This window comes from Staurois parvus, unplaced genomic scaffold, assembly GCF_062004578.1.
Source record: "Staurois parvus isolate SC_StPar_1 unplaced genomic scaffold, SC_StPar_1.0 ptg000151l, whole genome shotgun sequence".
Lineage (NCBI taxonomy): Eukaryota > Metazoa > Chordata > Amphibia > Anura > Ranidae > Staurois > Staurois parvus.
The window spans coordinates 5256161-5281450 of NW_028317947.1; the positions used below are offsets into that span (position 1 = coordinate 5256161).

At 41.4% G+C, this 25290-nt stretch overlaps 1 protein-coding gene across 1 annotated transcript in view; it reads left to right on the forward strand.

Moving 5' to 3' along the window:
- The window catches only part of LOC149463865 (serine/threonine-protein kinase 4-like), a 118138-nt gene that overhangs the window by 79666 nt on the left and 13182 nt on the right, over window positions 1-25290 (forward strand). Inside the window, exons 8-10 of the mRNA XM_089674370.1 lie at window positions 4646-4774; window positions 7715-7910; window positions 21751-21902. Of these exons, the coding sequence (XP_089530496.1) occupies window positions 4646-4774; window positions 7715-7910; window positions 21751-21902 (477 nt within the window). The remainder of the gene's footprint in view (window positions 1-4645; window positions 4775-7714; window positions 7911-21750; window positions 21903-25290) is intronic.

Sequence of the window (25290 nt, forward strand, 5' to 3'; positions counted from 1 at the left end):
AGACAGACTGTTAAATTATACTTCCTTGCCCTCTCGTATTCATTATCTCTCTGTTGTCATTTTTGAGATCATTGGATTATGTAAGATGCTGTTCAACTGCTGGTAAAATACAAAAAAAAAGCGCTAAAATGGGAGAACCTAAAAAACATTTTAGTTCAACTATTTTTTTTTAAATACAAAATTTGCTGCAAACAAAATTGCTGTAATAAATGTGTATTTCTACTTGCCATTAGGGATGTTTGGATCCCAGTCTGAACTCACATGGACGAGCCTACCATGAAGCTGTCACCTGTGTTGGGGCAATCATCTGCAGCCAGCGCATTCCCCCATATGGCAGTCACAAGCCTACATAGGGCATGTATATGTGTGGCTGTGGGACAAGGAATGCCTTGGCCACAGATGAATGGCCCAGTACAGGTGACCGCTTCCTGGCAGGCTCGAGCAGGTGGGTTTGGGCTAGGATCTGAACATGGCCAAGCTCATCTCTACTTACCATAATCCCTTTCACATGAGAAATTAGTTTAAGATGTGAATGCCAGAATCGTGAGCCAGTCAAATTCAGTTGTATTGTACATTGTAGTGACATGCTGTAGACCAGGGGTGTCAAACTGGCGTCCCTCCAGCTGTTGCAAAACTACAAGTCCCATCATGCCTCTGCCTTTGGGAGTCATTATTGTAACTGTCAGTCTTTCAGTGGGACTTGTAGTTTGGCAACAGCTGGAGGGCCGCCAGTTTGACACCTGTGATGTAGACACTTGAAACTGATATACCAGATGTTTAGGCAGGTTGGGCTACAAGAAGGTGGAATTCCAATAGGACTTCACTAGTTTTATTCTATACATTCATAGTCCAGGTAGTGGGCTGAATTTGGGAAAGTAAAAGCTGAAAGAATTCTGTGACAGGAGTGACGTTTGAGGGTGGGGGGACCCCTGTATCAGCTTTCCAAATCCCTCTTATGTGTAAAGGCACCCTGTGCCTGATAGGGGTGCAGGGTGCTCTGTCTTGATATTGTGTAGACATGTATAGGTGGGGTGTGGGGGTTGTCCATTGTTCACTGCCAAGTGGTTGCCCCATTGTTCTATTGTGTCTTGCTGGCCAGCAAACTATTATGGACTGCATGTGTTCCTGTATTGTCTAATGCCATGTGGTTGTTCCATTGTTCTATTGTGTGACTTGGTTTGGTGTGGGGTGTTACCAGCAGCCCTTCCCCCTGATGGGTCAGCCTGGTGATGTGTTTCCTGTCCCTGGTTGTATTTCCCCGCCCTGTGTATATATCTTGTGTTTGTGTTAAAATAAAGGAGTTGACTTCTTCTCTTAGAAGAGTCTGGTGCTGTCTTATTTCCTGTATGATCAGCGGTGGGGTCCGTGGATTTGTGTTCGGACAGGGAAGCTGGAGCATAACGGAAATACCCTAGTGCAGTGTGGGTCCGGTTTCGTTACAAATTCCCTATATTAATCGCACATCCAAGCCATAAAGTAATATATATTCTATGTAGTATTATACTATATATAACCCTTTTGAACTGAGCCCATGCAACGTAAATTCTGATGCAATTCCCTTGCCTGGAGAAGGTGACTGAACCGTGGTATGCACCAGTATTATCATAATCACCATTATAGGGTACGGACATATGCAAAAAATATCTAACATGTTAAATTTTTTCTGTACTTTTTTTATTGGGAATAAAACATGGGGAGTGTGCATGTATTGCAGATGTATTTGTCTTGACATACGCTTTACGTATACCCAACCCTGTCTCGCATGTTAGCAAGACTTTTATCTCCCACATGTTCTACGTCTTCAGCAGTTTGGATAATGAGAGGCATTGGGAAACTATGTTTTCAATTAATTTCATGTACAATTCAGGATGAGATGTTTCAGCCTTCGGAATCTCCTCTGGGTGAGGATTTCCCTCCATAAACAAGAGCAATCCTCAGTTTTTCTTTTCTGACACAATGATTCTTTGCTGTCTGAAGGAAGATGTGACTTCGGGAAATCTAGGCCATGACATGTTGGGAATCGTGTGTGCTGTTAATATTTCATTAAATTATTTATAGACACTTGACATGCCTTCTGCTAAAAACAACACATATTAAATGCAAAATAAATAGACGTGTAATGTGTGGCCAAGCTAACATTATCCATTATTAATTAAAAGAGTCGTTAACCCATTAAATATTTTAGGAAAGGGTATGGTTTGTTAGTATTCACATGGTAGGAAGAGTACTGAGGTCAGTATGGGCGGTTCAGTCGTTTTTACTTGTTGAATACAGGGACCTGGTGCTTGGTTGACTGAAACGTTGTTGAAAAAGCTAAATGTAATTGAGTAAACAAAACAATGAGAGCATCCAGTGGTGTAGAGTTTTAGAGTTTTCCATTTGACTCTCAAAAATGAACACTACTGGAGAGTGCTTTATACATCACTCCAAAGAGTTGCATCACTTTTTTTAGCACTACTGCAGGTGAAAGCGTATGAAAATAATTATTTATATTAGACAAAATAATAAAAATTAAAGAGAAACGTATGTGGAGAGAAGCAATAGTACAATACTCTCTGGTAACCAAGCACAGTTAAAGGTGAACCCATCCCTTGCCTCCAGACCTCTGGCTTTGGGACTCTCCTCCTTCTGGTTTTCTTCTCCTTAATTATTATAGTAATATCTCCTGGAAAACCTGAATTGCCACATTACCTCTATGCAAAAACATTTTCGTCATCCTAACAGACATTTTTTGATGAATTTGTTTCCATGGAATGGAACAGCTACTCCTAGAACAGGGGTGGGCAAACTTTTTGACTTGAGGGCCGCAATGGGTTCATATATTGGACCCGGGGGCCGGACTAGCTGCTGGCCGGCCCAGCCACTACCATGCCATCCATAGTAAGTATTGTAATATTCCCCCATAGTAAGCATAGTAATTAATCCCCCATATAGTAATTCATCCCCCATAGTAATTCATCCCCCATATAGTAATTCATCCCCCATATAGTAATTCATCCCCCCTATAGTAATTCATCCCCCATAGTAATTCATCCCCCATATAGTAATTCATCCCCCCTATAGTAATTCATCCCCCCTATAGTAATTCATCCCCCATATAGTAATTCATCCCCTGTAGTAATTCATCCCCATAGTAATTCATCCCCCATATAGTAATTTATCCCCCATAGTAATTTATCCCCCATAGTAATTTATCCCCCATAGTAATTCATCCCCCATATAGTAATTCATTCCCCCCTATAGTAATTCATTCCCCCCTATAGTAATTCATTCCCCCCTATAGTAATTCATCCCCCATATAGTAATTCATCCCCCCTATAGTAATTAATTCCCCATATTGTGTCAATTCACTTACCTTTGCTCCGCGCGTTCCTCTCGCCGTGTTCCCACGCCGTTCCGGTCTTCAGGGCGGACTGTGAGAGGAGAGGAGTTCGTCACGCTGCCCCGCCTACATCCTGACAGCCAATGTTTGCCACGCTCCGCGGGCCGGATTAAAAGGTCCGCCGGGCCGTAGTTTGCCCATTGCTGTTCTAGAAGGTCATAATACTCAAAGAATACTTTCTGTTCATGAATTGGAAGTTATTTTCAGGAATGACCAATACATTGCCATATGGATATGGTTTTATTAGAGGTTGTTGTCTTTGAAAATGTTGAAGCAAAAACCCTTTTCCAATGTATTTATATAACTGTACGATTTGTAAAAAAATAAATTAATAATTAAAAAAAATATATATATATATATATAGTGTGTGTGTGCGTGTGTGTGTGTGTGTCTAGCATATAAATATGTACTTTCATAGATATCCATTTTTATAACATTTGTCATACCAAAAACATTACAGAAGGATATTGACATGTCTGATATTAAATTATTAATTGATTTTAATATCTGATATTGCATTCTCTTCCTTTTAGTATAGTGGCATATAGCCAAGTGTTTGCAGATCCTGCCTTCTAATGCTGAAATTCTAGATTAATGTCTGTTCTCCTTTTAGATTGTGTGGTTTGTGTTGGTAATCTGGCTTCCAAAAGACTTCTGTAGCCAAGTGCAATTGGTACCGCAATAGACCATGGGTTCCTGGGTGCAACAGTAGAGCAACATTTCATGGCCACTGGGGACCTCTGCCTCAGACCGGTAGTGGTGCCATTCCCACATATGATAATCTGGATTGCTCACACAACCTAATGTCAGGTTTCTGATGAAACTCAACCAATTATCTATGCATGCATGCTTGTATAGCTGTAGTAGGTATATAGATGATATTTTCCTCTGGGGCAGGAGCTGATGACATCAAGCCTATGTTTGCTGTAAATCTACAAGTAGCAAAAAAATTGAATAAACTGATTAAAAACCTTGTCCACAATTTTACATGTACAATATCTACATGTATTGGCTTACTCCACAAACACAATAGGATGAGCAAGGGGAACCCAACATGAAATAGTCTGAGGCATGGAGTTATAGGTCAAGGAATTGAGATTTTCATATGACTTACCTGTTACAATATTTACCACGGGAACTTATTTAAATCTTTATACCTTCTCATTTATTCATATTTCTCTTCAGTCTCAAATATTGTGCATTCTGTGCTCTATGATATGGAGTTCAACATATCTAATGAATATTGATATTCCTATGACTTAGCACCCGTTTGTGAAAACAACAAAAGGAGCAGCCATCTTGCGACATTTAATAAATGAAGCCATGGAAGCAAAGATCAAACGGAGTGAATTACAGCAGCGTGAAGTGGAACCTGAAGAGGAAGAAAATGCGGTTGGTATTTTTCTTTTTTAAAGAGATGTTTTTATAGATTTTTCTAGTCAATCAAGCAGGCAGAGAGTACAATGGAATACACAACACTCTTAACAGTCTCTCACCACTCAGCATACCAGGTGGCTACAACTATATCAGATCAAGTACAAAAAAGTCACAATAGCAATACCAGAAAAACAATCGCAGGGTTGATTCAGAGCCCTGAATCCAGAGTAGTAAGTGTTGGGTAGATGTGACCCATTTGCCCCTTATTTTTTCAAAGACCTTTTTTCTGCATTTGTAATTTATAAAGTGGTAGAATAATATTTATCAATTTTTCCACGTGTTAATAGAGGAAGGGGAAGATCCTTCCTAAGTTAGGTTTGTTTTCTTCGAATAAAAGTAAGGTATATGCAATCACACTTCAGCATGTTTATAAATTTGTAGGTCTCCATTAATACCCAGTAGACAGTTTTTAGGATGTGAATTGTTGGTAAGTCCCAGCTGTGAATATAAAGTCACTGACCTTTAGCCAGAAGTCTTGTGCATATTGATATTTCCAGAAACAGCGAAAGAAATCAGCAGTTTCTCCACACCCTGAAAACATCCTGCCGAGGAGCGCCGACACATGTTCTGAGGTCTAGCTGGTGTATAATGGATGTGATGAAACAATTTCAGTTGTGTCACTCTATCTCTGGAGGAAATCCCTGATCCATTGTATGTACAGTACCTTCAAGCTACGGCCAGTCTTGGTCAGTAATCTGAAGGTCAGGCAAAGACCATTTAAATTGAGCCTGTTGATTTCTAACTCTAGAAGTGTTAGTAAGGGTTGAGTAGTAAGTAGAAACTAACTTGATGGTATCTGGTCTTCTCAGAAGTTGTTCAAATGGGATGATAATTATAGGGTCATTATAAGTCTCGAACTGTAAGTTGCATGGTGATGTTGGTAATTATGGTAAAGCAATTTAGAAAGTAGTTCAATATTTTCCTGTAATTAAAGGAATGACTTTATATTCCTGCAAGGAGTACAAATAACGAATGAATTTTATGTTGCGTGAGGATCATGGCTTGGGAAGACAGAAGTTCTTACAAAGACGTCTGGGAAGACCGTGTGCGTGGGTAATTTAAGTATTTCTAAAGCAATCCTGGGATTTCACTTCTGACAAAGAAAGGCAGAGCACATAGTATCAATCATCTTAAAAATGTGAATCGGTATTTTGCAAGGGGTATTGGCAAGGATATACAACAATTTAGGTAAAAATATTATTGTAATCTTACCCTTGCCAATGAAATCTATATGGATATCAATCCATTGTTTAGTGTTCTATTGCGATATTGGAATACAAGGCTGGATTTTGTTACAAGTGTAGAATTAAAAGGGTAGTTGCACCATTACTCCAAGGTATTTAAAGGAGTTTTTGATTTGCTGGTGAACCTTTTTTGATAGCAGCTTCATCTATCAGAAAATGACTGGACTTGTCTCACTTAACATGAAAACCAGAATAGTTTCCAAATGTTTCTACTATTTCCAATAGACAATCAAAGGAGCGGTCAGGGTCAGCCAGATATACCAGGGTATTCCTTCAGGATACCAAGAGTCAAGCTCTCTGTACTAGCCATGGAACATATTCGGATCGATAGAGTTTTGAGAGCTCAAACAACAAAAGGGAGAGTTGACAGCCCTGTCTTGCCCCAGTGTAGATGGAGAGAGGAGCTGAGACAGATTTTTTTTATTTTGGAAGCACCCACGCCATTCTACTGTCAGAGGCCTTACAAAGTGTCTAACGTGTATACAGGTGTTACATGTGTATCGGAATAGGCATGAGGATATTGTAGATTGTGAAAGAGTCTTCAGATATTCATGCCAGTGGATTGGCTAGGGAATAAATTCTTCCTGGTCTCCCCCTAACAGATGACCTCTGCTCATTACTGGATTACATAAAAAAGGTGCGCTATCTCTTTAAATATAATGGGCAATCCACATATACATAGATGATGAAAAAATTCCAATAAAATCCAGCAAAGTGAAATAAAGTCTCTAAAACTAATGTTCAAATCAATTGTAAATAATCATTATCCCATGCAAATTCCAAAAGAAGCAGGTTTTGTGAAAAATTCCACGTCACCACGTCAACTGGTTTGGCAGAGCCCTAGAACAAATGTGATAACAGCATAGAAGCCTTACAGATTGAAGGGATATCTCATGGTGTATGGGCTGTGTGTCAGCTGAGCTCATTTGATCTAATTTTCCTAAGATCCAGTCTTTCTGGTAAGAAGTGTGTGTATCCTGGTGTTTCTTTCACAACTTGGGCTTCTTTTGGGATTTGCATGGGATGATTATTTACTATTTATTTATTTCAGGTACTCGTACAGTATAGCACCATCAATTTTTGCAGCGCTTTACATATATATATATATATATATATATATATATATATATATATATATAGTACATTCACATAACCCTCAAGAGGCATACAATCTAAGGTCCCTAACTTACATGCATACATACACATACTAGGGCCAATTTAGACAGGAGCCAATTAACCTACCAGCATGTCTTTGAAGTGTGGAAGGAAACTGGGCTACCCGGAGGAAACCCACACAGGCACAGGGAGAACATGCAAACTCCAGACAGGTGGTGCTGTGGTTGGGATTTGAACCAGCGACCCGAGTACTGCCAGGCAGAAGTGCTAACCATTTAACCACACAATTGATTTGAATGTCACTTTTAGAGACTTTATTTCACTTTATTGGATTTTCTCTTCATTTATGTATATGTGGATTGCTTGAATATTATATTTGAAGAGAGAGCACACCTTTTTTTGAGCGCATGAAATAAAAAGAAGTGACTATACTGAACAGTATCATTATGTGTATAAACCACGCACAGTGGTCAGGATACAATACTACTTGGGGTAGTATTTTTCACCTTTGCATCTGACTGCACTTCTGTTTTAGGATGAGGATGATGAACCAGATTCTGGGACAATGGTCCAGGCACGAGGCAGAGACGCGGGCACAATGCTGGAGTTTAGTACTCTGAGTGAGGAAGCTGCTAACACAATGGTGGAAAATGAACATCTGACGACCCAGCTTGGCACCATGTTAATAAACAATGATGAGGAGGAGGAGGAGGAATCTGGCACCATGAAACGTAAGATCACTATTATAAAGTGTATGTGTATCACTTACTGATTAGTTAGAATTTTATGATCTCTGACATAATATTGATTATCTTGTTACAAATGGCATCTAGGATTACATTAGGTTATACAGTGGATTTAAAAAGCCTACACACCCCTGTTAAAATGTCAGGTTTTTGTGATGTAAACAAATGTGACAAAGATAGATAATTTCAGAACTTTCTCCACCTTTAATGTGACCAAAAACTAGGAACCTAGAAAAAAAAAGGCATCACAGTTTGTTGTGTTTTGGGTTGCATAGCCGCAGACCAGTCAGGGTGCCCATGCTGACCCGTGTCCACAGCCAAAGTGCCCGTGAGCATCAGAACTGGACCATGGAGCCATGGAAGAAGGTGGCCTGGTCTGATGAATCACATTTTCTATTACATCATGTGGATGGCCAGGTGTGTGCATCATTTACTTGGGGAAGAGATGGCACCAGGATGCAGTATGGGAAGATCCCCATGGCTCAGTATCTAGCCTAATCAGTGCTTCCATGTAACAGCTAACAAACTCATTGACTATTTATACACGGACACTAATTGTAATTTAAAAAGCCACAGATGTGGGACATTATCCTCTAATTCGCATTTTAACCCGTGTGTGTCACCTTGTGTGTTAGCACCAAGGCCAAACATTCCAGGGAAACTTTTGATCATGGCCATTTGGGTGATTTCTGTTATCATTAGGATTTAAAAGGGAGCCAAACAACTATTTGAAAATAAATGGCTTCATATGATCATCATCCTTCAATAAAAGAGCATTTTTTGGCATGATAAGTCATATTTTCAATATCAATGCCAAAATTTCACAATTTCTGCCAGGGTATGCTAACTTTTGAGCACAACTGTATATGTGTGTGTGTGATTTTGCACAGCCCTGTAGCAGTACTTCTGCTATAGGGCGGAGGGCAACTGGTTAACAACCATAGTCCATCTCAACCCGATGGGCAGGAGTATACTTGGTGGGATTAGAAACAGTCAGAAACAGAACTCCTGGGAAACCTTAAGGCTGCATTCACACTTGATCGTTTTGTAGCCTGAAGCTCGAAGCTCCAAAAAAGCTCAAACTTAAAAAATCAATTGTTCTCTATGGTGCCTGTTCGCGTGATCAGGTTGATTTTTTAGGTTTGAGCTTTTTTGGAGCTTCGAGCTACAAAATGCTTCAGTGTGAATGCAGCCTTAGTCCTGCTATTCATGTGGATGTTACTTTGACACCTACCACCTACCTAGACATTTTTGATGAACAAGTACATCTCCTTATGGAAATGGTATTCCCTAATGGCAGTGGCCTCTTTCAGTAGGATACTGTGTTCTGCCATACTGCAAAAATTGTTCAAGAATGGATTGAGGAACACAATAATGAGTTTGAGGTGTTGATTTGGCCTTCTCCAGATCTCAGTCTCAATATCTCATGGAGAGCCTGTCCTGGCAGAAAGTGTCCAATAAAGTCCACTTGAATTTGGTTCACAACAGGACTGAGCCTAGAGGCAGGCAGGGGGAAGGGGGGGGTTGGGTTGGTGAGCCATTCAGTGGCAGCAAACTGTGCATATGGACTTAAGCTGGGTACCCACTATTTGCTCCACGATTGGTCACCTCCTGCTTGACATCCTTCGATCAAAGGAGTTGTCACCTGAACATTGGCTGCATCTGATTGCACTCTGCTTGGGCTTTCTGACAGGTGCCAGCTACTGTTGTCTGAATACAGCGGGCGTAGCAGGTGATTCCTCTATCCACACTGTATAGCATGGATAGGGTAATCTGTTAAAATATTTTAAATCATTTGTGTTGGCTAAGATTGCTTGTTATATTGGCTTTATTGGTAGTGGCCAGGTCACTAGGCTAGTTACTACCTCACCTACGTTTCTGAAGTTCTGTCTACTTTGGTCTCTCACCTTGACTGTCTCTAGCAAGTATTGTGTTTGTAACCCTGTCTGATTTACTATGCTGTCTCCAATGAAAAAAAAAGGTCATCCAAAAGGTGCTGGGACTTTGATTAGAGTTTAAACAAGGTAGTCGGAAGGGAAAAAAACACTTGAAGATCTCAGTGGCTCAGGCTAGGCTGCTCACAATAGGCAAGGCCACCCTACTGTGGGTACTCCAGCAGGTTACCAGGAAAAAGTGTGCACATATGGAATACCTGCCAGACCAGAAGAAAAGAGTCTAAATTAATATAATAATATGTTAAAAGACAGTTTGACTGCTGATGCAGACACGGCTGGTCAGGAATCCTACTCCAGCAATGATCTTCCCTGCACAGATTCAAGTAGGAAGGACTTTCTTTGAGTCCATTCAAGGTTCTCATTTTTAACTGAAGCCCCGATGAAGGGGTAGTTCCTTTGATCCCCGAAACACATTGGCTGTCTTTTAACATAACATTATTAAATTAATTTGGACTAATGTTTTGCTCTTACTATGCTGCCTGACACACTTTACAGCTGACCTTGTATCATAAAACAAAGAGAAGAAAGACAATGCAGTGTTAAAAACTGTGGTACAAGAATGTAACCACCTTGCAGCCTGTTGTATTCTGGTGAAGATATCCTAGCCTCTGTTATTAATTGGCATGTGTGGTCTTTTTGGATATAGTGGAACAGTTACTATTTCAATCCCTGGCTCCAGTGTCTTGCATGTGGTCATTTCACACTTCGTAAGAAAAGCACGCGTGTTCTGCCATGGTGGTCCTGCTGGTCATTGGGTGATCCAATCCACGCATACAGAAAATGTAGTTGTTGATGTAAGTTATAAGTTGCTGATTGCCTCCATTACTAGTATGAACAAAAAAAAAATCCAGTATATACACCGCCATTTGTAAACACTATAACGTCCTCGTAAACCAATTAAATTACACATATTGGGATTTTTTTTAGCAAAGACATTCAGCAGAATACATTTTGGCCTAAATTTATGAAGAAATTTGAGTTTTTACATTTTTTTACTGGATATGTTTTATAGCAAACAGTCAAAAATATTTTTTTTTGTTCATAACACAAAAAATAAAAACCCAGAGAGGTGATCAAAGCTCTATTTGTTGGAAAAAAGGACATACATTTCATTACAGTACAGTGTTGCATGACCACACAATTGTCAGTTAAAGTAATGCAGTGCCGTATCAAAAAAATGGCCTGGTCAGGAAGGGGGGTATATCCTTAGGAGGGCAAGTGGAAATAAATCTTAAAAAGACATCCCCTAGACTGTGTTATAAGAGCTGGTGTAAACGGACTAGTGCTTGTGGCAATGGGCAGCCTCTCTACTGTTTGGGAAGAACCATTTAATACCAGCGGCCCCTGAGGGGTTAGCGCTACGTGACTATTATAGGTAGGGATGCACTGAAATTTTGGTGGCCGAAACTTCTTGGCTAAAACCACCCCTTTCAGCCGTCGGCGGAAATGAAAAAAAGCACCGATACAGGTGCCGAAAAAACCCCACCCCTAGTCGCTGTCGTCTCCACCACCAGCTGCCGCTTGGTAGTTCTCAGCCTTACCTGAGAAACCATTGAACGATCCTGTTGCTGGGCATAGAGATGAGTAAAGGAAAGATGGCCTCCACTCATCTCTATGCCCTTGGAGCGATGTCACTTCCAGTTCCGGCCATTTTTTTTTTTTACTTTTCTTTTTAAAGCACTAGATCAATGCTTTTCTTTTTTTGATCCAATGCTTTACCTGTCACTAATTATTTCTATCAGAAGGGATGCATGCATTTCTTGTGATAAGAATAAAAGTGATAACTTTTTTTTTTTAAAGGGACAGTGCAAAAATGTATTTTTTAAATAAATAATAGAAAAAAGTTTCAAGTGTCCCCCCCCCCCCCCCCCCCCCCGTGCTCGCACGTAGTGGTGAACGCATACGTAGGCCATGCCCATATATGTAAATGGTGTTCAAACCACACACGTGAGGTATCGCCACGAACGTCAGAGCAAGAGCAATAATTCTCGCTCTAGACCTTCTCTGTAACTTTACACTGCTAACCTGTAGACATTTTTAAAGCATCACCCATGGAGATTTTTAAGTACCGCAGTTTCACGCCATTCTATGAGTGTGCGTAATTTTAAAGCGTGACATGTTGGGTATCTATTTACTCGCCGTAACATCCTCTTTCATATTTTACAAAAAAATTGGGGTATATATTTTTTTTTTGTTTTTTTAATAAGTGTATTTTTTTCCAAAAAATATATATTCATTTTTAAAAACTGTGTATTTCGGTTTCGATTTTTGGCCAAGTGCAGTTTGAATTTTCGGTTTCGGCACCAGAATTTTCATTTCGGTGCACCACTAATTATAGGTTAATTCTACTGTAAAATCCACAAAAATTTAAATGTACAGTAGAGTAGATTCAGCTTTGTAAAGGCATAGACTGTTCTCCAACATTCAGCCTGCTAGGCATTTATTATATACAACTCTCTGGTACTCATGTATTCAAGGAGTCAGAACAATTAGGTTAATCCATCATGTTCTTCCATTCATTACATTACACCTGAGCAAGCAAGGACTTGGCTCAATCCTCCGCTAGTTCATACCACTCATGTAACCTATACAATCCCAAAGCTCTCAATCATGGACCTAATGGAGAATTAAAATAGCTTTCTTTTAGATCATGTTGTGTCTATTTCTCAGCTAAAATATATTACGCTACGCAGCACTGACCATCTCCGCAACTTGCTTTCCTATGGAAATAACTCCTACACCTGGGTTTTCTCCACTATGGTTTTCTCATTTTTAAAAATACTTTGGAATAAAATATTTGTATGAAACCTGCCACACAGAATTCTGTTTACCATTTTATTTAATAAGCAGGCCTTTTAGTTTTTATGTATTTTTACTTCCATGCCATATTTTTATGATTTTAAAAAAGTAACTCCACTTTTGTTAAAAATAAAATCCCCTCTGGATGATCAATGCACATTTCAAGGATTTTGACAAACTTTGTAGATAGATTCTGAATGGGAGGGCCTGGTTTATTATATTCACCTGGTGCACTGTCATTTTTCTAATAAGAACAGCTGTAGGGTCTGCATCCCTTTCGAAGTAATTACCCCTTAGGCTTTCCATACGTTATACAAGTTTCTTGAGAATTTTTCTTTAGATTTACCAAAAACCATATAATATGAGGTTGAACCTAAACAACGCTTTCAATTGTATCCAATTAGGCAGGACCTTGCACTACATAGTTGAAGGTAAAGCTAAAGGAGATTGGCCAGAATTTGGACAGAAAATTGTATAGTCAATGGAAGCGTTTAGTAAGCAACAAAGGCTAGCAAACAAGATATGTTGGGTAATTTTTGATGCAAAGCTAACGCAACCTTGTGAACAACACTGGGCACTGCAATGCACACAGTTTTGACAGGCATTCATGTAGCTTTAGAAACGCTCAGAAATGGTTGCTTTGGAAGCTCGTGTAACAGCCACCACCATTGGCTGCCCACAGTGGAGATGGAGGAACATCCATTCCCCCATCTCCTCATGATGATTGAAGCTGAAAGCAACACTTTTTGTCACTTCCTGATTCAGATCTGTGTTTGATCTGCTGCCTTGGAGGGCAGAGGAGGCATCAGGGGTCTTCCAGACCCCTGATGTCTTTATAAAGAGTACCTGTCATTAACATTAAATTACAATACGCCTGTGTAGCAGTTGTATATGCTATGTTATATTATATATTTGCTATATTTCTGTGTTTGATCTGCTGCCTTGGAGGGCAGAGGAGGCATTGGGGGTATTGCAGACCCTGATAACTTCATAAAGAGTACCTGTCATTAACATTAAATTACAATATGGCATGTGTAGCAGTTGTATATGCTATGTTATTTTTTATATATGCTATATTTCTGTGTTTGATCTGCTGCCTTGAAGGGCAGAGGAGGCATCGGGTCTACCAGACTCCTGATGTCTTTATAAAGAGTACCTGTCAGTAACATTAAATTACAATACGGCCTGTGTAGCAGTTGTATATGCTATGTTATTTTAAATATTTGCTTTATTTCTGTATTTTATCTGCTGCCTTGAAGGGCAGAGGAGGCATCAGGGGTCTACCAGACTCCTGATGTCTTTATAAAGCGTACCTGTCATTAACATTAAATTACAATACAGCCTGTGTAGCAATTGTATAATCTATATTATTTTATATACTTGCTATATTTTTTCCCCACAAAATCTGAGTTGCCCTTTAATCTCATAAACACTTTTTTAGGTTGTCCCTCTGCTGCACCTATCTTGTGCCCTTTCTTTGATATAAATTTTGTCCTTTTTGCTGTTCTTTTCCTCTTCTGCCTATGCATTTAGCACAAGCCTCCTTGCAGACTGGCATAAGGTAATGGTATCTCACAGCAATCTTTAATTTGTTCTTAGCAAGTTCACCAATACTTCCATGTGAAAGACTATCCTCCCAGAGGAAGAAAGGCTTTTTACTGCTGTCAGAACCTTCTCGGCTCTGTCAAGGTCACAGGCTCCTAATGATTTCCAGACCACAGTGCGCAAAAAGAATTTCTATCGGTCTTGTAGAACAATTCCACAGCTCAAATAAAATAATACGTATGCTAAAACGTTCTAGTAAACAATGTAATCGAAGAGACCAAATCACAAAGAAGAAAGTTTGAAATGAAATACTTCTAACCGCAAAATGAAATATTGATCGGCCAGGAGAACATATTCGGTGTTCGGAATGTAAGGTGGGAGAGTTATAGAAGTTGGTTTAAATTGCTTTGTCCCTTTTTCTGCTGACTAGTACATTATGCTCAACTTGAATTTGCACCCCTGGCATTGTGTAGGGCTTGCGGCAATGGGAAAATGTAGCTTCAGGTTCATGCTTGAGTTTAACATCCATTTGGGACACTCTTCAGAATTCATGGACAGGAGCAATTGGCCTGTAATTCACCTCCCTTTCACCTTTATAAAGGGTTAGTTCACCTTTATGGAAAAACTGCCCATGCAGGCAAAGAGGCACCTGTAGATAAAAACAAACTTTGACAAAAGTTGGATGTTGTCTTTGCTACAGGCGTAGGGCACATGTGTCAAAAACCAGGCCTGAGGGCCAAATCCAGCCATCAGGCCATTTCATGCACCTTTTCTGCAGCTGCAGCAGCCCCCTTGTCTCCATCTCCACCTTGTCTCAGCAGTTGGCAGCAGAGCGGAGGACAGAACTGCTCCTGTAGATATTGCACCTCTCTGTGCAGACGCAGCATCCCCTGGTCTCAAACTTTAACAGACTGCAGCAGACTCCAGCCCTCCTCTGGTCCTCCTCCAGACCCTGCACTTTCTGCTTCCTAGCTCCACCCCAGCTTCTTACCAAGAGTAGTAAGGTAAGGGGGGGGGGCACTGTGATATAAGGGAGGGTGGGTGACTCTTGACATCTGATGGAAGGGGGAGGCTCTGGACAACTGGCCCTTTGAGGGCAACCATAATGTTGATGCTGTCCGTGATAAACTTGAGTTTGACATCCCTGGTGTAGGGCATTTGCGTACTTTCAAAAGCCTAGCCGAAAAAACCCTAAGATATGGCATCATATAGCCTTCCTTGTTGCTAGGATGTTGCTAAGACACTCCGAGCCATTACTGTTCACCCCCACTAGGAGTGTGCTCTCAAACTCCCGCACATTGGTGATCCTCTATCTCCTTCGCTGAGCTCAGAGCTACTGGGATAGGGCAGAGAGAGAATATGTAAAGGGCTTTAAATCACCTGGAAGTGTTTTAGCAATGTCCTAGCAGCAAGGCAAGGTGGGATGATGTCATCTCTGGGGTATTTACATACCCCCTGAAGCCTGGCCGAAAAACCCTAAGAGATGGCATCATACAGACTTCCTTGTTGCTAGGATGTTGCTAAGACACTCCCAGCCATTACTGCTCACTCCCACAGGGAGTGAGCTCTCAAACTCCCGCACGTTGGTGATCCTCTATCTCCTACGCTGAGCTCAGAGCTATTGGGACAGGCCAGAGAGAGAATATGTAAAGGGCTTTAAATCACCTGGAAGTGTTTTAGCAATGCTCTAGCAGCAAGGCAAGACGGTATGATGTCATCTCTAGGGTATTTACATACCCCCTAAAGCCTGGCCGAAAAACCCTAAGAGATGGCATCATACAGACTTCCTTGTTGCTAGGATGTTGCTAAGACACTCCCAGCCACTATTGCTCACCTCCACCATCACAGGAGTGAGCTCTGAAACCCCCTGCATGTGGATGATCAACTATCTATTTCGTCAAGTTCAGAGCTGCAGGGACAGGGGAGAGAGCACATGTGAAGGGATTTGAATCAGCTGGGAGTGTCTTAGCAATATCTTATCAGAAAAAGGACATTATTCAACTTTCAGACTTGCACAGTGTATTTTTATCTACAGAAGCCCCCTTATCTGCATAGGCAGTTTTTTGGTAAAGGTGAACTAACCCTTTAACCCTTTTATTACCACTGATGTATGTAGTATGTCAGTGGCACCCGGGGGGGTTGTTGCAGGTTTTATACACACTGTGTATAAATCTGACAAGTCGGCTGTCAGGTAAAAGTCGCCATATCGCATTTGAAATTGTAGTATTTCAAATATATGGACATATATTTGGGAAGAATATTTTTAATGTATATTTCAAATATATTTTTCTTCCATATAGGCAGTCTTGTATATTAACCAGTTGTGGACCTTTGGCATGTTACACACTCCCAAAAACTGCTGCAGAACACAAGGGGTGTAGCACACCCTATTTTTCTGCTCAGCTGCAGCCCTACTCCCCACCCCTCCATCCTCCACATTTGCTGGCAATTCCCAGCTGTCAAAATGACTGGTGCTATTGGAAAAAAAAGGGCCATCAGACACAAAATAGAGAGACACAAATTGACATTGTTACTTATGTATTTGCTCAGTTTCATTCATCTGCAGATCAAAGAGATGGGCTTTGATCTGCATATGATGTCAGTTGTAGCTAAAGTTTAGTCTTTTTTTTTTTAATACAGCACCAAATACATGATTTGCATCGTCTGCAGGCTGCTGCTTCTTGTAAAACTTCTCTATTCATTCCACTTTTATAGCTGCCTGTATGGGTTAACAGCAGCTGTCCCCTTCTGCCCTCTCCCCCGTTCAGAGACCTCCTACTATTCTGCTACAATGCAGCATGTTCTTTGTTGGAGATCCTGTCATTCAGCCACTCCTACTCCATTCACAGAACATTAGGAAAGAATATTTATACACATATATATAGAACAGTGTTGCTGCCTGTATAGTGTCTGAAACAGGCACTATGCAGCTCTTTAGGCCTCTTTCAGATGGACGTTGCAGTCGGGTCCGCCTGCCCATTTTTCAGACGGACCCGATCAAAACCTCCATTCTCCTCTATGGAGCGGTGGGTGTACACGGACATGTATCCATTTACACCCACCGACATCCAATCCGATCCGCAAAAAAGGGACAGATGGAGATCCAACTCCCCTTCCATCCGTCTGATCGAGTTCGATGGAAACAGACGTGGTCCGTTTTCATCTGACCACTCATAAAGGGCAGCGTGCTGGTCTGTGTCCGCTCTGCAGCAGCGGAATGGACACGGACCTGTCATCCACTTGCTCAGCGGAGAGATCTGCTAAACGGGACCGTCCCTTCTGAAAGGAGCCTAACGTTTCTTGTCCTATGATGTGTCAGGACCTGGATCACCTGTTGGTGGTACTGTGGCGGAGGGTTAAAATTCCAGTGTCCACCAGCAGGTGTCTCTTAGCAGCCAGCAGATCCCAGTAATCCATTTACACCTGATGCTGGCTGCTGGGAGGATATTTAAGTCCTCCCCTATTAGTCCCCCTTGCTCTAGTGTTTTGCTGTTGCCATTTATCCTGATCGTGCTCCTACAATGTATGTACGCTGCCTTGTACCTGCTCTCCCTTGTTCCTAATCCCAGTTTTATTGCCCCCTTCCCATCTGCTCCCTGCACTTCCAGTTTCCTCCTGCTTTTTGGTGTTGCCCATTGTGTATATATTGTATATAGTTAGTTGTTAGGCTTTCTGTTTGTTATTAGTCGGGTATTCCTTTACTGGATTTTTTGTTCACTTGTATCTTTGTTTGCTGTATATTTTGTTTTCTGGTGTTTGGATGGACTTTGTCTCACTGTAAATAAATCTCGCAGAGTTCCAGTCATTTTTGTGTCTATTAAAAGTCAGCAGCTACAAAAAACTGTAGCTGCTGACTTTTAATAAATAAACACAAGCCTGTCCCAGGGTCCAGCAATGTGCTCACCCGCATCGTACCTTCTCTCCCTCTTCTGTCCCTGACGCATGCCAACTGTGGGCACCAGGCTGTGACAGCTTGCGGCTTCACAGCTGGGTGCCCAGTGCGCATGCATGAGTCGCACTGCGTATCCTGATTGGTCCAGCAGTCTTCTGGGACCTGTTACGTGTCCCAGAAGACTGCAGGAGGAATGAGGGTGGGCAAACTTCCGTCTCACTTCGCCGTGGTGAAATGAGCCGGAAGTAGGATCAGGTACCTGTCAAAACCAGGTATTTGCTCCCCCCCAAAAAAATGCTAAATAGGGCATGGGGGGGCGGGGCAAACAAGTGGAGTTTCCACTTTTGGGTGGAACTGCGCTTTAAAGCGTACTCAGTCTGGTCCCGGTTTCCTGGGTGTTGCCATGCAGATCTGGCCTTCTCTGATGCTGATTCTTGGCACCGTGCTTCACATCACGCTGTGTTCAGTGTGATCCTCCACCTCGGCACCTGAAAACTCACTAGATCTCCATGACCCCTTTCTGGAAAAAAAAAGCAGGTCAATATGCTTGTAGCCCCTATAAATTAGACCGTTCACTGCTTCCACTGCTCCTTAACCCCTTGAAGCAAAGCTCACGCAAGTATGCGGCCTCTTGGCGTCTGGGTCTTGACACTGAGCGACCGCATATTTGCGTACCATTTGAAAATACATATGTGCTGAGAGCGCGCCCTGCGCGCTCCCAGCACATATGTCAGTGTTTAACGGAAAGGTCCCGATCTCCCCTTGCGATCGAGACCTTTTCCGATCATGTGACTGCTGTGACAGTGAATCACAGCGGTCACATGACCCTAAACCCCGCCCCGCCTCCCGGCATCTGAAACCCCTTAAAGGGCCTGGAGGCGCCGGCGCAAAGGGGTTAAGGTAGTGTGTCATTGCGTGTGCATCATAGAGAAGAAGGCCTCCATAGTAAAACCATTTATTGTCTGAGATCACATTAAAAACATATATAAAATGCCAGCTCACAGTATACCTCTGTGCGAGCCTGATTTCCTATGATCTACCCCACTTCCAGGTGTAATGTACCACTTCTGGGAGTACTGTGCGAGATGACGTCACTTTCTGTGGCTCCACTCCGATGCATTTCGTCACTTGACATCCTCAGGGAGCGTATATGTCCTCATATACCTATGAGATTGGGAGTAACAACACTGTTGTTAAGTATAGCACTGTATATATTTTGTGTATAAATATCTTAGACACTCTAGGGCATGGTTGTCAAACTGGCGGCCCACCAGCTGTTGCCAAACTACAAGTCCCATGAGGCATTGCAAGATTGACAGTTACAAGCATGACTCCCAAAGGCATGATGGGACTTGTAGTTTCGCAACAGCTGGAGGGCCGCCAGTTTGACACCCCTGCTCTAGAGTGTTTGGATACACAAGCTGAGAGATTATGTAACTGTCCTAGTGCGGGTTAATAAGAGCGTAGTCATTGTGAGAGAATACTAGTACCAGGTCTCTCAATGGCAGAGAGTGCAACCTTTCAGAGCAATATCTGTTGGCTATGAAGGACGGATTTGTACAAGAAGCAGCAGCCTGCAGGAGATGGGATGCACACCAATACAAGAAACTCTGTTTGGTGCTTTATCTCCCCACCCAAGAAAAGTTACTAAACTTCAGCTTTACACCTGGTTCACACCAAAGCGTTTTTATGCAGCGTTTTGCAGAAACACGGTACAGTCCATTTAACATGATTTCCTATGGGACATGTTCACATCTCCGTGTTTTCACCCGATGCATTTTTTGGAAAGGGTCAGGAACTTTTCTGAACACAAAAAGTTGCGCTTTTGTTTCTATAAACTGCAATGGAAATGCTGCAGAAAAGCATGTATTGCGTTTTTGCTACGTTTTTAATGCGTTTTGCATTTTAAAACTGCCTAGCAACAAGAAAAATGAAAATGAAAAAAAAAAAAAAAATCTGCCAATGGCCACAGTCCGGCCCCCCTAAAGTCTAAAGGACAGTAAACTGGACCTTTGTTTAGAAAGTTTGGAGACCCCTGGTCTATGCCATTGAAACCGTTCTGTTACATGTATTTGGTAAGTGGGAAAAAAACACATCGATCCTGTCAAAAATCTAGCATCTAGCCCAAGAATACAGAGAAATTTAGCAAAGTAAAGAAAAGGCAGTGCGAAAATAAACTCAAAAGGTGAAAAATAATCCTCAATATAAAAGTATTATAATGTTAAGGAAATTCTATTTATTGGATTGTGCCTTTGATGATGTATTGATTTGATGGATCACTTTTGTACTGCAGTTTATGTTTGACTTGGAGTTTATTTTAGTGCTGAGTTTGTGTTTTGGTTTTGCTAGAAATCCATAATTGTCCTATGCACGCTACAATATTATCTCAAGCAGTCTAATTAGCCATCCCAGTTCTTCTCTTGGGATGCATATTACCTTTTCCTGATGTTGTGGTGATAAGAAGAGGGAGCGATGTTCTGTAGTTCAGCAAAAAACAACTGGGCAGAGCTGACACCATTTTGCATTCATTGCAACAAACGCACTTGTTTTTCAACCCACAACAGGAAAGGGTTATGAATGACAAAGAATGCTGCTTTATGCAGCTTCTGTACCCCAGTTTTTAACACTCCAAAATACACACTTATTATTCTCTAATATATAAGTGTACAAGTGCCTCTGTCGGCTTTTAACTTCCCTGGCGGTCTAATTATGTCAATTTTTTTGAATGTCAAAATTGCATGGAAATTTGTTGTTTTATATTGTAGGCCTATAATTCTTAGGAATAACTCACTTAAATCTGTCCAAACAAGAGTCTAGTAAACATCCCGGGCATGAGAAAGTTTGAAACTTGAAATCATAAATTATAATATAATAAATAATTTAAAAAAATAATAAATTTAATTCAATAATGTAATCAAACCAAAAACACAGAAATTTGAGATAGAGCACCAAGTTCGCACATCGCTGAGCTCAGTCGCAGAATCGTCGCTGTCGTCACTTTCAGTGTCTGATGACGAATTTCCCCCCAAATCATATCGCTCAATTCTGCAAGTGATTCTAATTTACTATCGCTGTTTTCTAGCTGGTCTAAAACCACTTTTGACCTAAAGGGACGCTTTTTGAACGCCATGGACGTTCTCATGTATCCAGGCAGAAAGAACGGTAAAAGTGCAGGCAGGGCCCAGGACAGAGCACTAGGGACAAATTTAGGTGAAATGCTTTGATACAGTAATGTAATCCTAGCAGATTACAATGTATTGTGTGTATGTCATGTTTTTACTTTTTTGAATCTCCCGCCGGTCCCTCCCCCCTGCGTCACGACGCTCGCAGGGAAGGGAACCCGGAAGATGGATGCCGGCATCGGCTGGAGGACACAGCAGAAGGACATCGGGGGATCGCAGGACAAGGTAAGGATCCGGGGATCGCAGGACAAGGTAAGGGTCGGGGGATCGCAGGACAAGCACTACAGTGTAATTCCGAGTGTGGCTCGGGGTTACCGCTTTTGGTATTGTAAATTAACCCCGAGCCACACTCGAGATTACCGCTAGGAAGGTTAATGTATATACTGTATTAGAAATACCAACCATATGGATCTGTAATGTCACTACAAACCGTTGTTCTTTTACGAATACAGAAAGCAGTCAGCCTGCACAGCCTTCCAAACCATCATTCTTGGAGTATTTTGAGAAGAATGAGAACCAGTTGGGTGCCACAGAAAAGAACAGTGCAGTAGAGTCACCCAGTTCCTTTGAATGGAAGATACCACTGAATGGAGATTACAGCTTTGTGAGTATTGTTGAGTTATCTTGAAGTATAAAGGTTATATGTACTATATATCGATGTTATACAGGCCAACCAGTGATCGTTGGTATACCCAACAAATGCATACAGTAGTAATGTATGATCAGAGCATTAAAAGAGATCTCCAGGAAACATACCTAGAAAGAGAGGTAAGTGTAAACTTTTGGTTTTGCTTACCATTAAGCTGGTCTACCATTAAGCTTTCAGGGACCATCACCGTCAGCTATCCCATCAGCCAGCTATGACATCCACATCACCGCCCTCCAGCATCTTCCAGCTCTCAGCTCCTTGATGACAGTCACTTCCCTGACCTGGCAGGTTTTTCCAATTTGCGCATTCTCTACTTCTGTTGCCTATAATTTTAGAAATGGAATAAGTCACGGTAGTGGCAGTCTATGGGGCCACCATTTTCAGCAACTAATGCCAAAGTTTCCTACCAAAGGCCACTTCTTCTCTTGAGAAGGACCATGTATGTACGTTCACTTGATGTTTATGTGCAGGTACACAGCAGAATCTATGTCTATAGAATGCTGTTCTGGAAGAAACATTAGCCAGTGGGCTTAAAGGAATGATTTGTATGGCTCCATCCACTATCATGAAACAGGATTTGTGATGAAATGAGGCTTGATGATTTGAAGGCTTTGGTTTAGAGCTTTTTGTGGTTCCTTTTTGGACCACCTCACCATAACCTGTCAGGTTATACTTTCAGGGTTAAATAAAAACAGACATCTACTCCAAGGGAAAAAAATACAAGAGTATCCCCAGAGAATAGACACTAAGGCTCTATTAACCCTTTAAGCATTTTGTAGCTCAAAGCTCCAAAACTCTCAACTTCCAAAATCCCATGTATTTCAGTAATGGCTGTTCACATATAAGCACTCAGGAGCCTGTAGCTTGACGCCTGATTCTCTGAAAGCTACATGGAGCAACTTTTGTGGCAGAATTGGGGTTTTTGGCCTCATTGTCTTGATTGTGAATGTCTGAAACCGTGCAAATCTAGCACTTGCGTATGCTTTTTTTTTTAGGAATTTGTTAGCGTGTAAGAACTGATCTCCTTCCCCTAGTGTTTTCCATTGGTAAAAACAAAAACACCTGACACTTGTACACATGTAAAAAGCTTGAGATAACACTTCTAACTTGCTTGTATATGCACTCAAAAACATGTAAAAGAAAAATATACCTGAAAATCACTCTATTCCACTAATCACCAGAAATACACAAATCTAAATTTTAAAATGCCACAACTTCTATTGGGGACTCACTACAATATGTCCATTTTCAAAATAATATCCAAACCCCTGGCTGATGATCAGAATATTATTATAAAAAAGGATATACTGTATTGTAGTGATTTCCAATAGAAGTGGTGATATTTTTGTTCATGTTTTGAAATACTTTCAGGTTTACTTATGAAAGACAGGTATTTGCCTCCTTAATTCTCTTTGAAGAGTGAGAAAAAGGCAAACTAAATAAAGAGTCCACGCATGAAAGGTCAGCTGAAGTCTGACAGTTGCCATCTTATCCTATGTCTTGTAATAGGCATGTGCAGGGATTTTTTCTCGGAAAATAGGGACAGGAACTCTCTTCTTCGGAGTCACTTCATATCTCCACCTCTGAGCACCATCACTTGGTTCCACCACTTACCCAACTCTCAGTACCACCCCTTTTAGAGAATACAGAGCCAAGAATCATTTTGTGGTGCTAAGTATTTTCTATGGAATTTGTTCATGACAACAAGAAAAGCAGTAAAATAGATCATCTGCAACCAGCAACAATAGACCCTCCTCCAGCAACATTAGATTCCCCCAGCAACAATTGACCCCTGCAACAAATACCCCCCAGCAACAATAGACCCTCCTCCAGCAACATTAGATTCCCCCAGCAACAATTGACCCCTGCAACAAATACCCCTCAGCAAAAATAGACCCCAACAGCAACAGCAGATTTCCCAGCAGCCAGCATCAATGGTTTTAATGGTTGAACTGGATGGACTTTTGTCTTTTTTCAGTCAGACTAACTATGTAACTATGGTCACTCTCACTGCTTCCCTTCCCAGCAAACTCGCAACAAATTCTTTCCTTGCCACCTCTCTAACCATGCACAGAATGCATCCATCACTGGCGACGCCAAGCCCACTCTTAGTGCATTTCTCCCTGGCCAACTCACTCTGGCTGTGTTTCTCTTTGAAGAGCATACCTCCCTGGCCACCCTACATCTACACACAGTGCATCCTTCCTTGGCCACCTCACTTCGCCTCTCACAATATATCCCCCCTTCCCATTTTTGCTACTGCATACCTCATTTGACATCCCCCCCCACATACTTTTGCTAATTTAGCCGGTAATAGACGAATCAAAGTTTGGTTGGTTCGGCAGGAACCAGCTGAATTTTGATCCATCTATGCGAAGGCTGGTTGTACTGAAGTCAATCTATTGATGGACTTTAGTACAACCAGCCTGTCGGGTTATCTTTTTGCCCAATCATCGTCGTTGACTATAGCTGCCAACAGTGATCGTTGTGTTGTGCCAGTAGGGAAGGCTCTCTGCGCTCCCTGCCAGCAGAACACAATAGCGATACCATAGGGATTCCCCATCAACACTGGGTGTGTTGATGGGGGAATCAAGCAATTTTATTTCCTTCAATCTGTTGCCTGCCTAACCACATTTTTCTTGATTATTTCTGTAATGCAGTCAAAATGCATAAAAAGCTATTTATTTTTTAAATAAATGGCAGCAAGGATTAAAATATGCTGTGCTGGCAGTACACTAGAGCACGGGTCTCCAAACTATGGCCCTCCAGGTGTTGAACTGCAAGTCCTATATGGTCTTGCAAGACTCTGATAGCCACAGGCAAGACTCCAAGAGGCAGAGGCATGATGGGACTCGTAGTACTTCAACAGCTGGAGGGCCATAGTTTGGAGACCCCTGCACTAGAGGACTGTTACTTAACACAGTTACAATGAGTACAATCATCCAACTGCTCAGGAAGCATGAGTGCTGTTAACTGTAGCATTATAAAGAGTTTTGAACAGATAAAATACTTTTTTTTTTTTTTTTTACTTTTTTTTCCTGACCTCCGGAATGGATTAATTGGTTTTCAATGCTTTCCTATGGGAAACCGCGTTTTGGTTTACAATTTTTTTGCAATATGAAATGTCCCGCAGAACGCATTAAATTCTTAAACCAAGGTACGCCTGTATTTGAACCGGTATGAGGTACACTTACTTTTTCGGATGACTGTCCTGAAGCTTACATCTTTTAAGTTAGTAATGGAATCCCTCACAGATTCTCTGGTGAGGCTGCCATATAAATTCTCCATGCAGGATGAAATAATGACTCTTAACTGAGCTACTCTAATTCAGGAATGATATAAT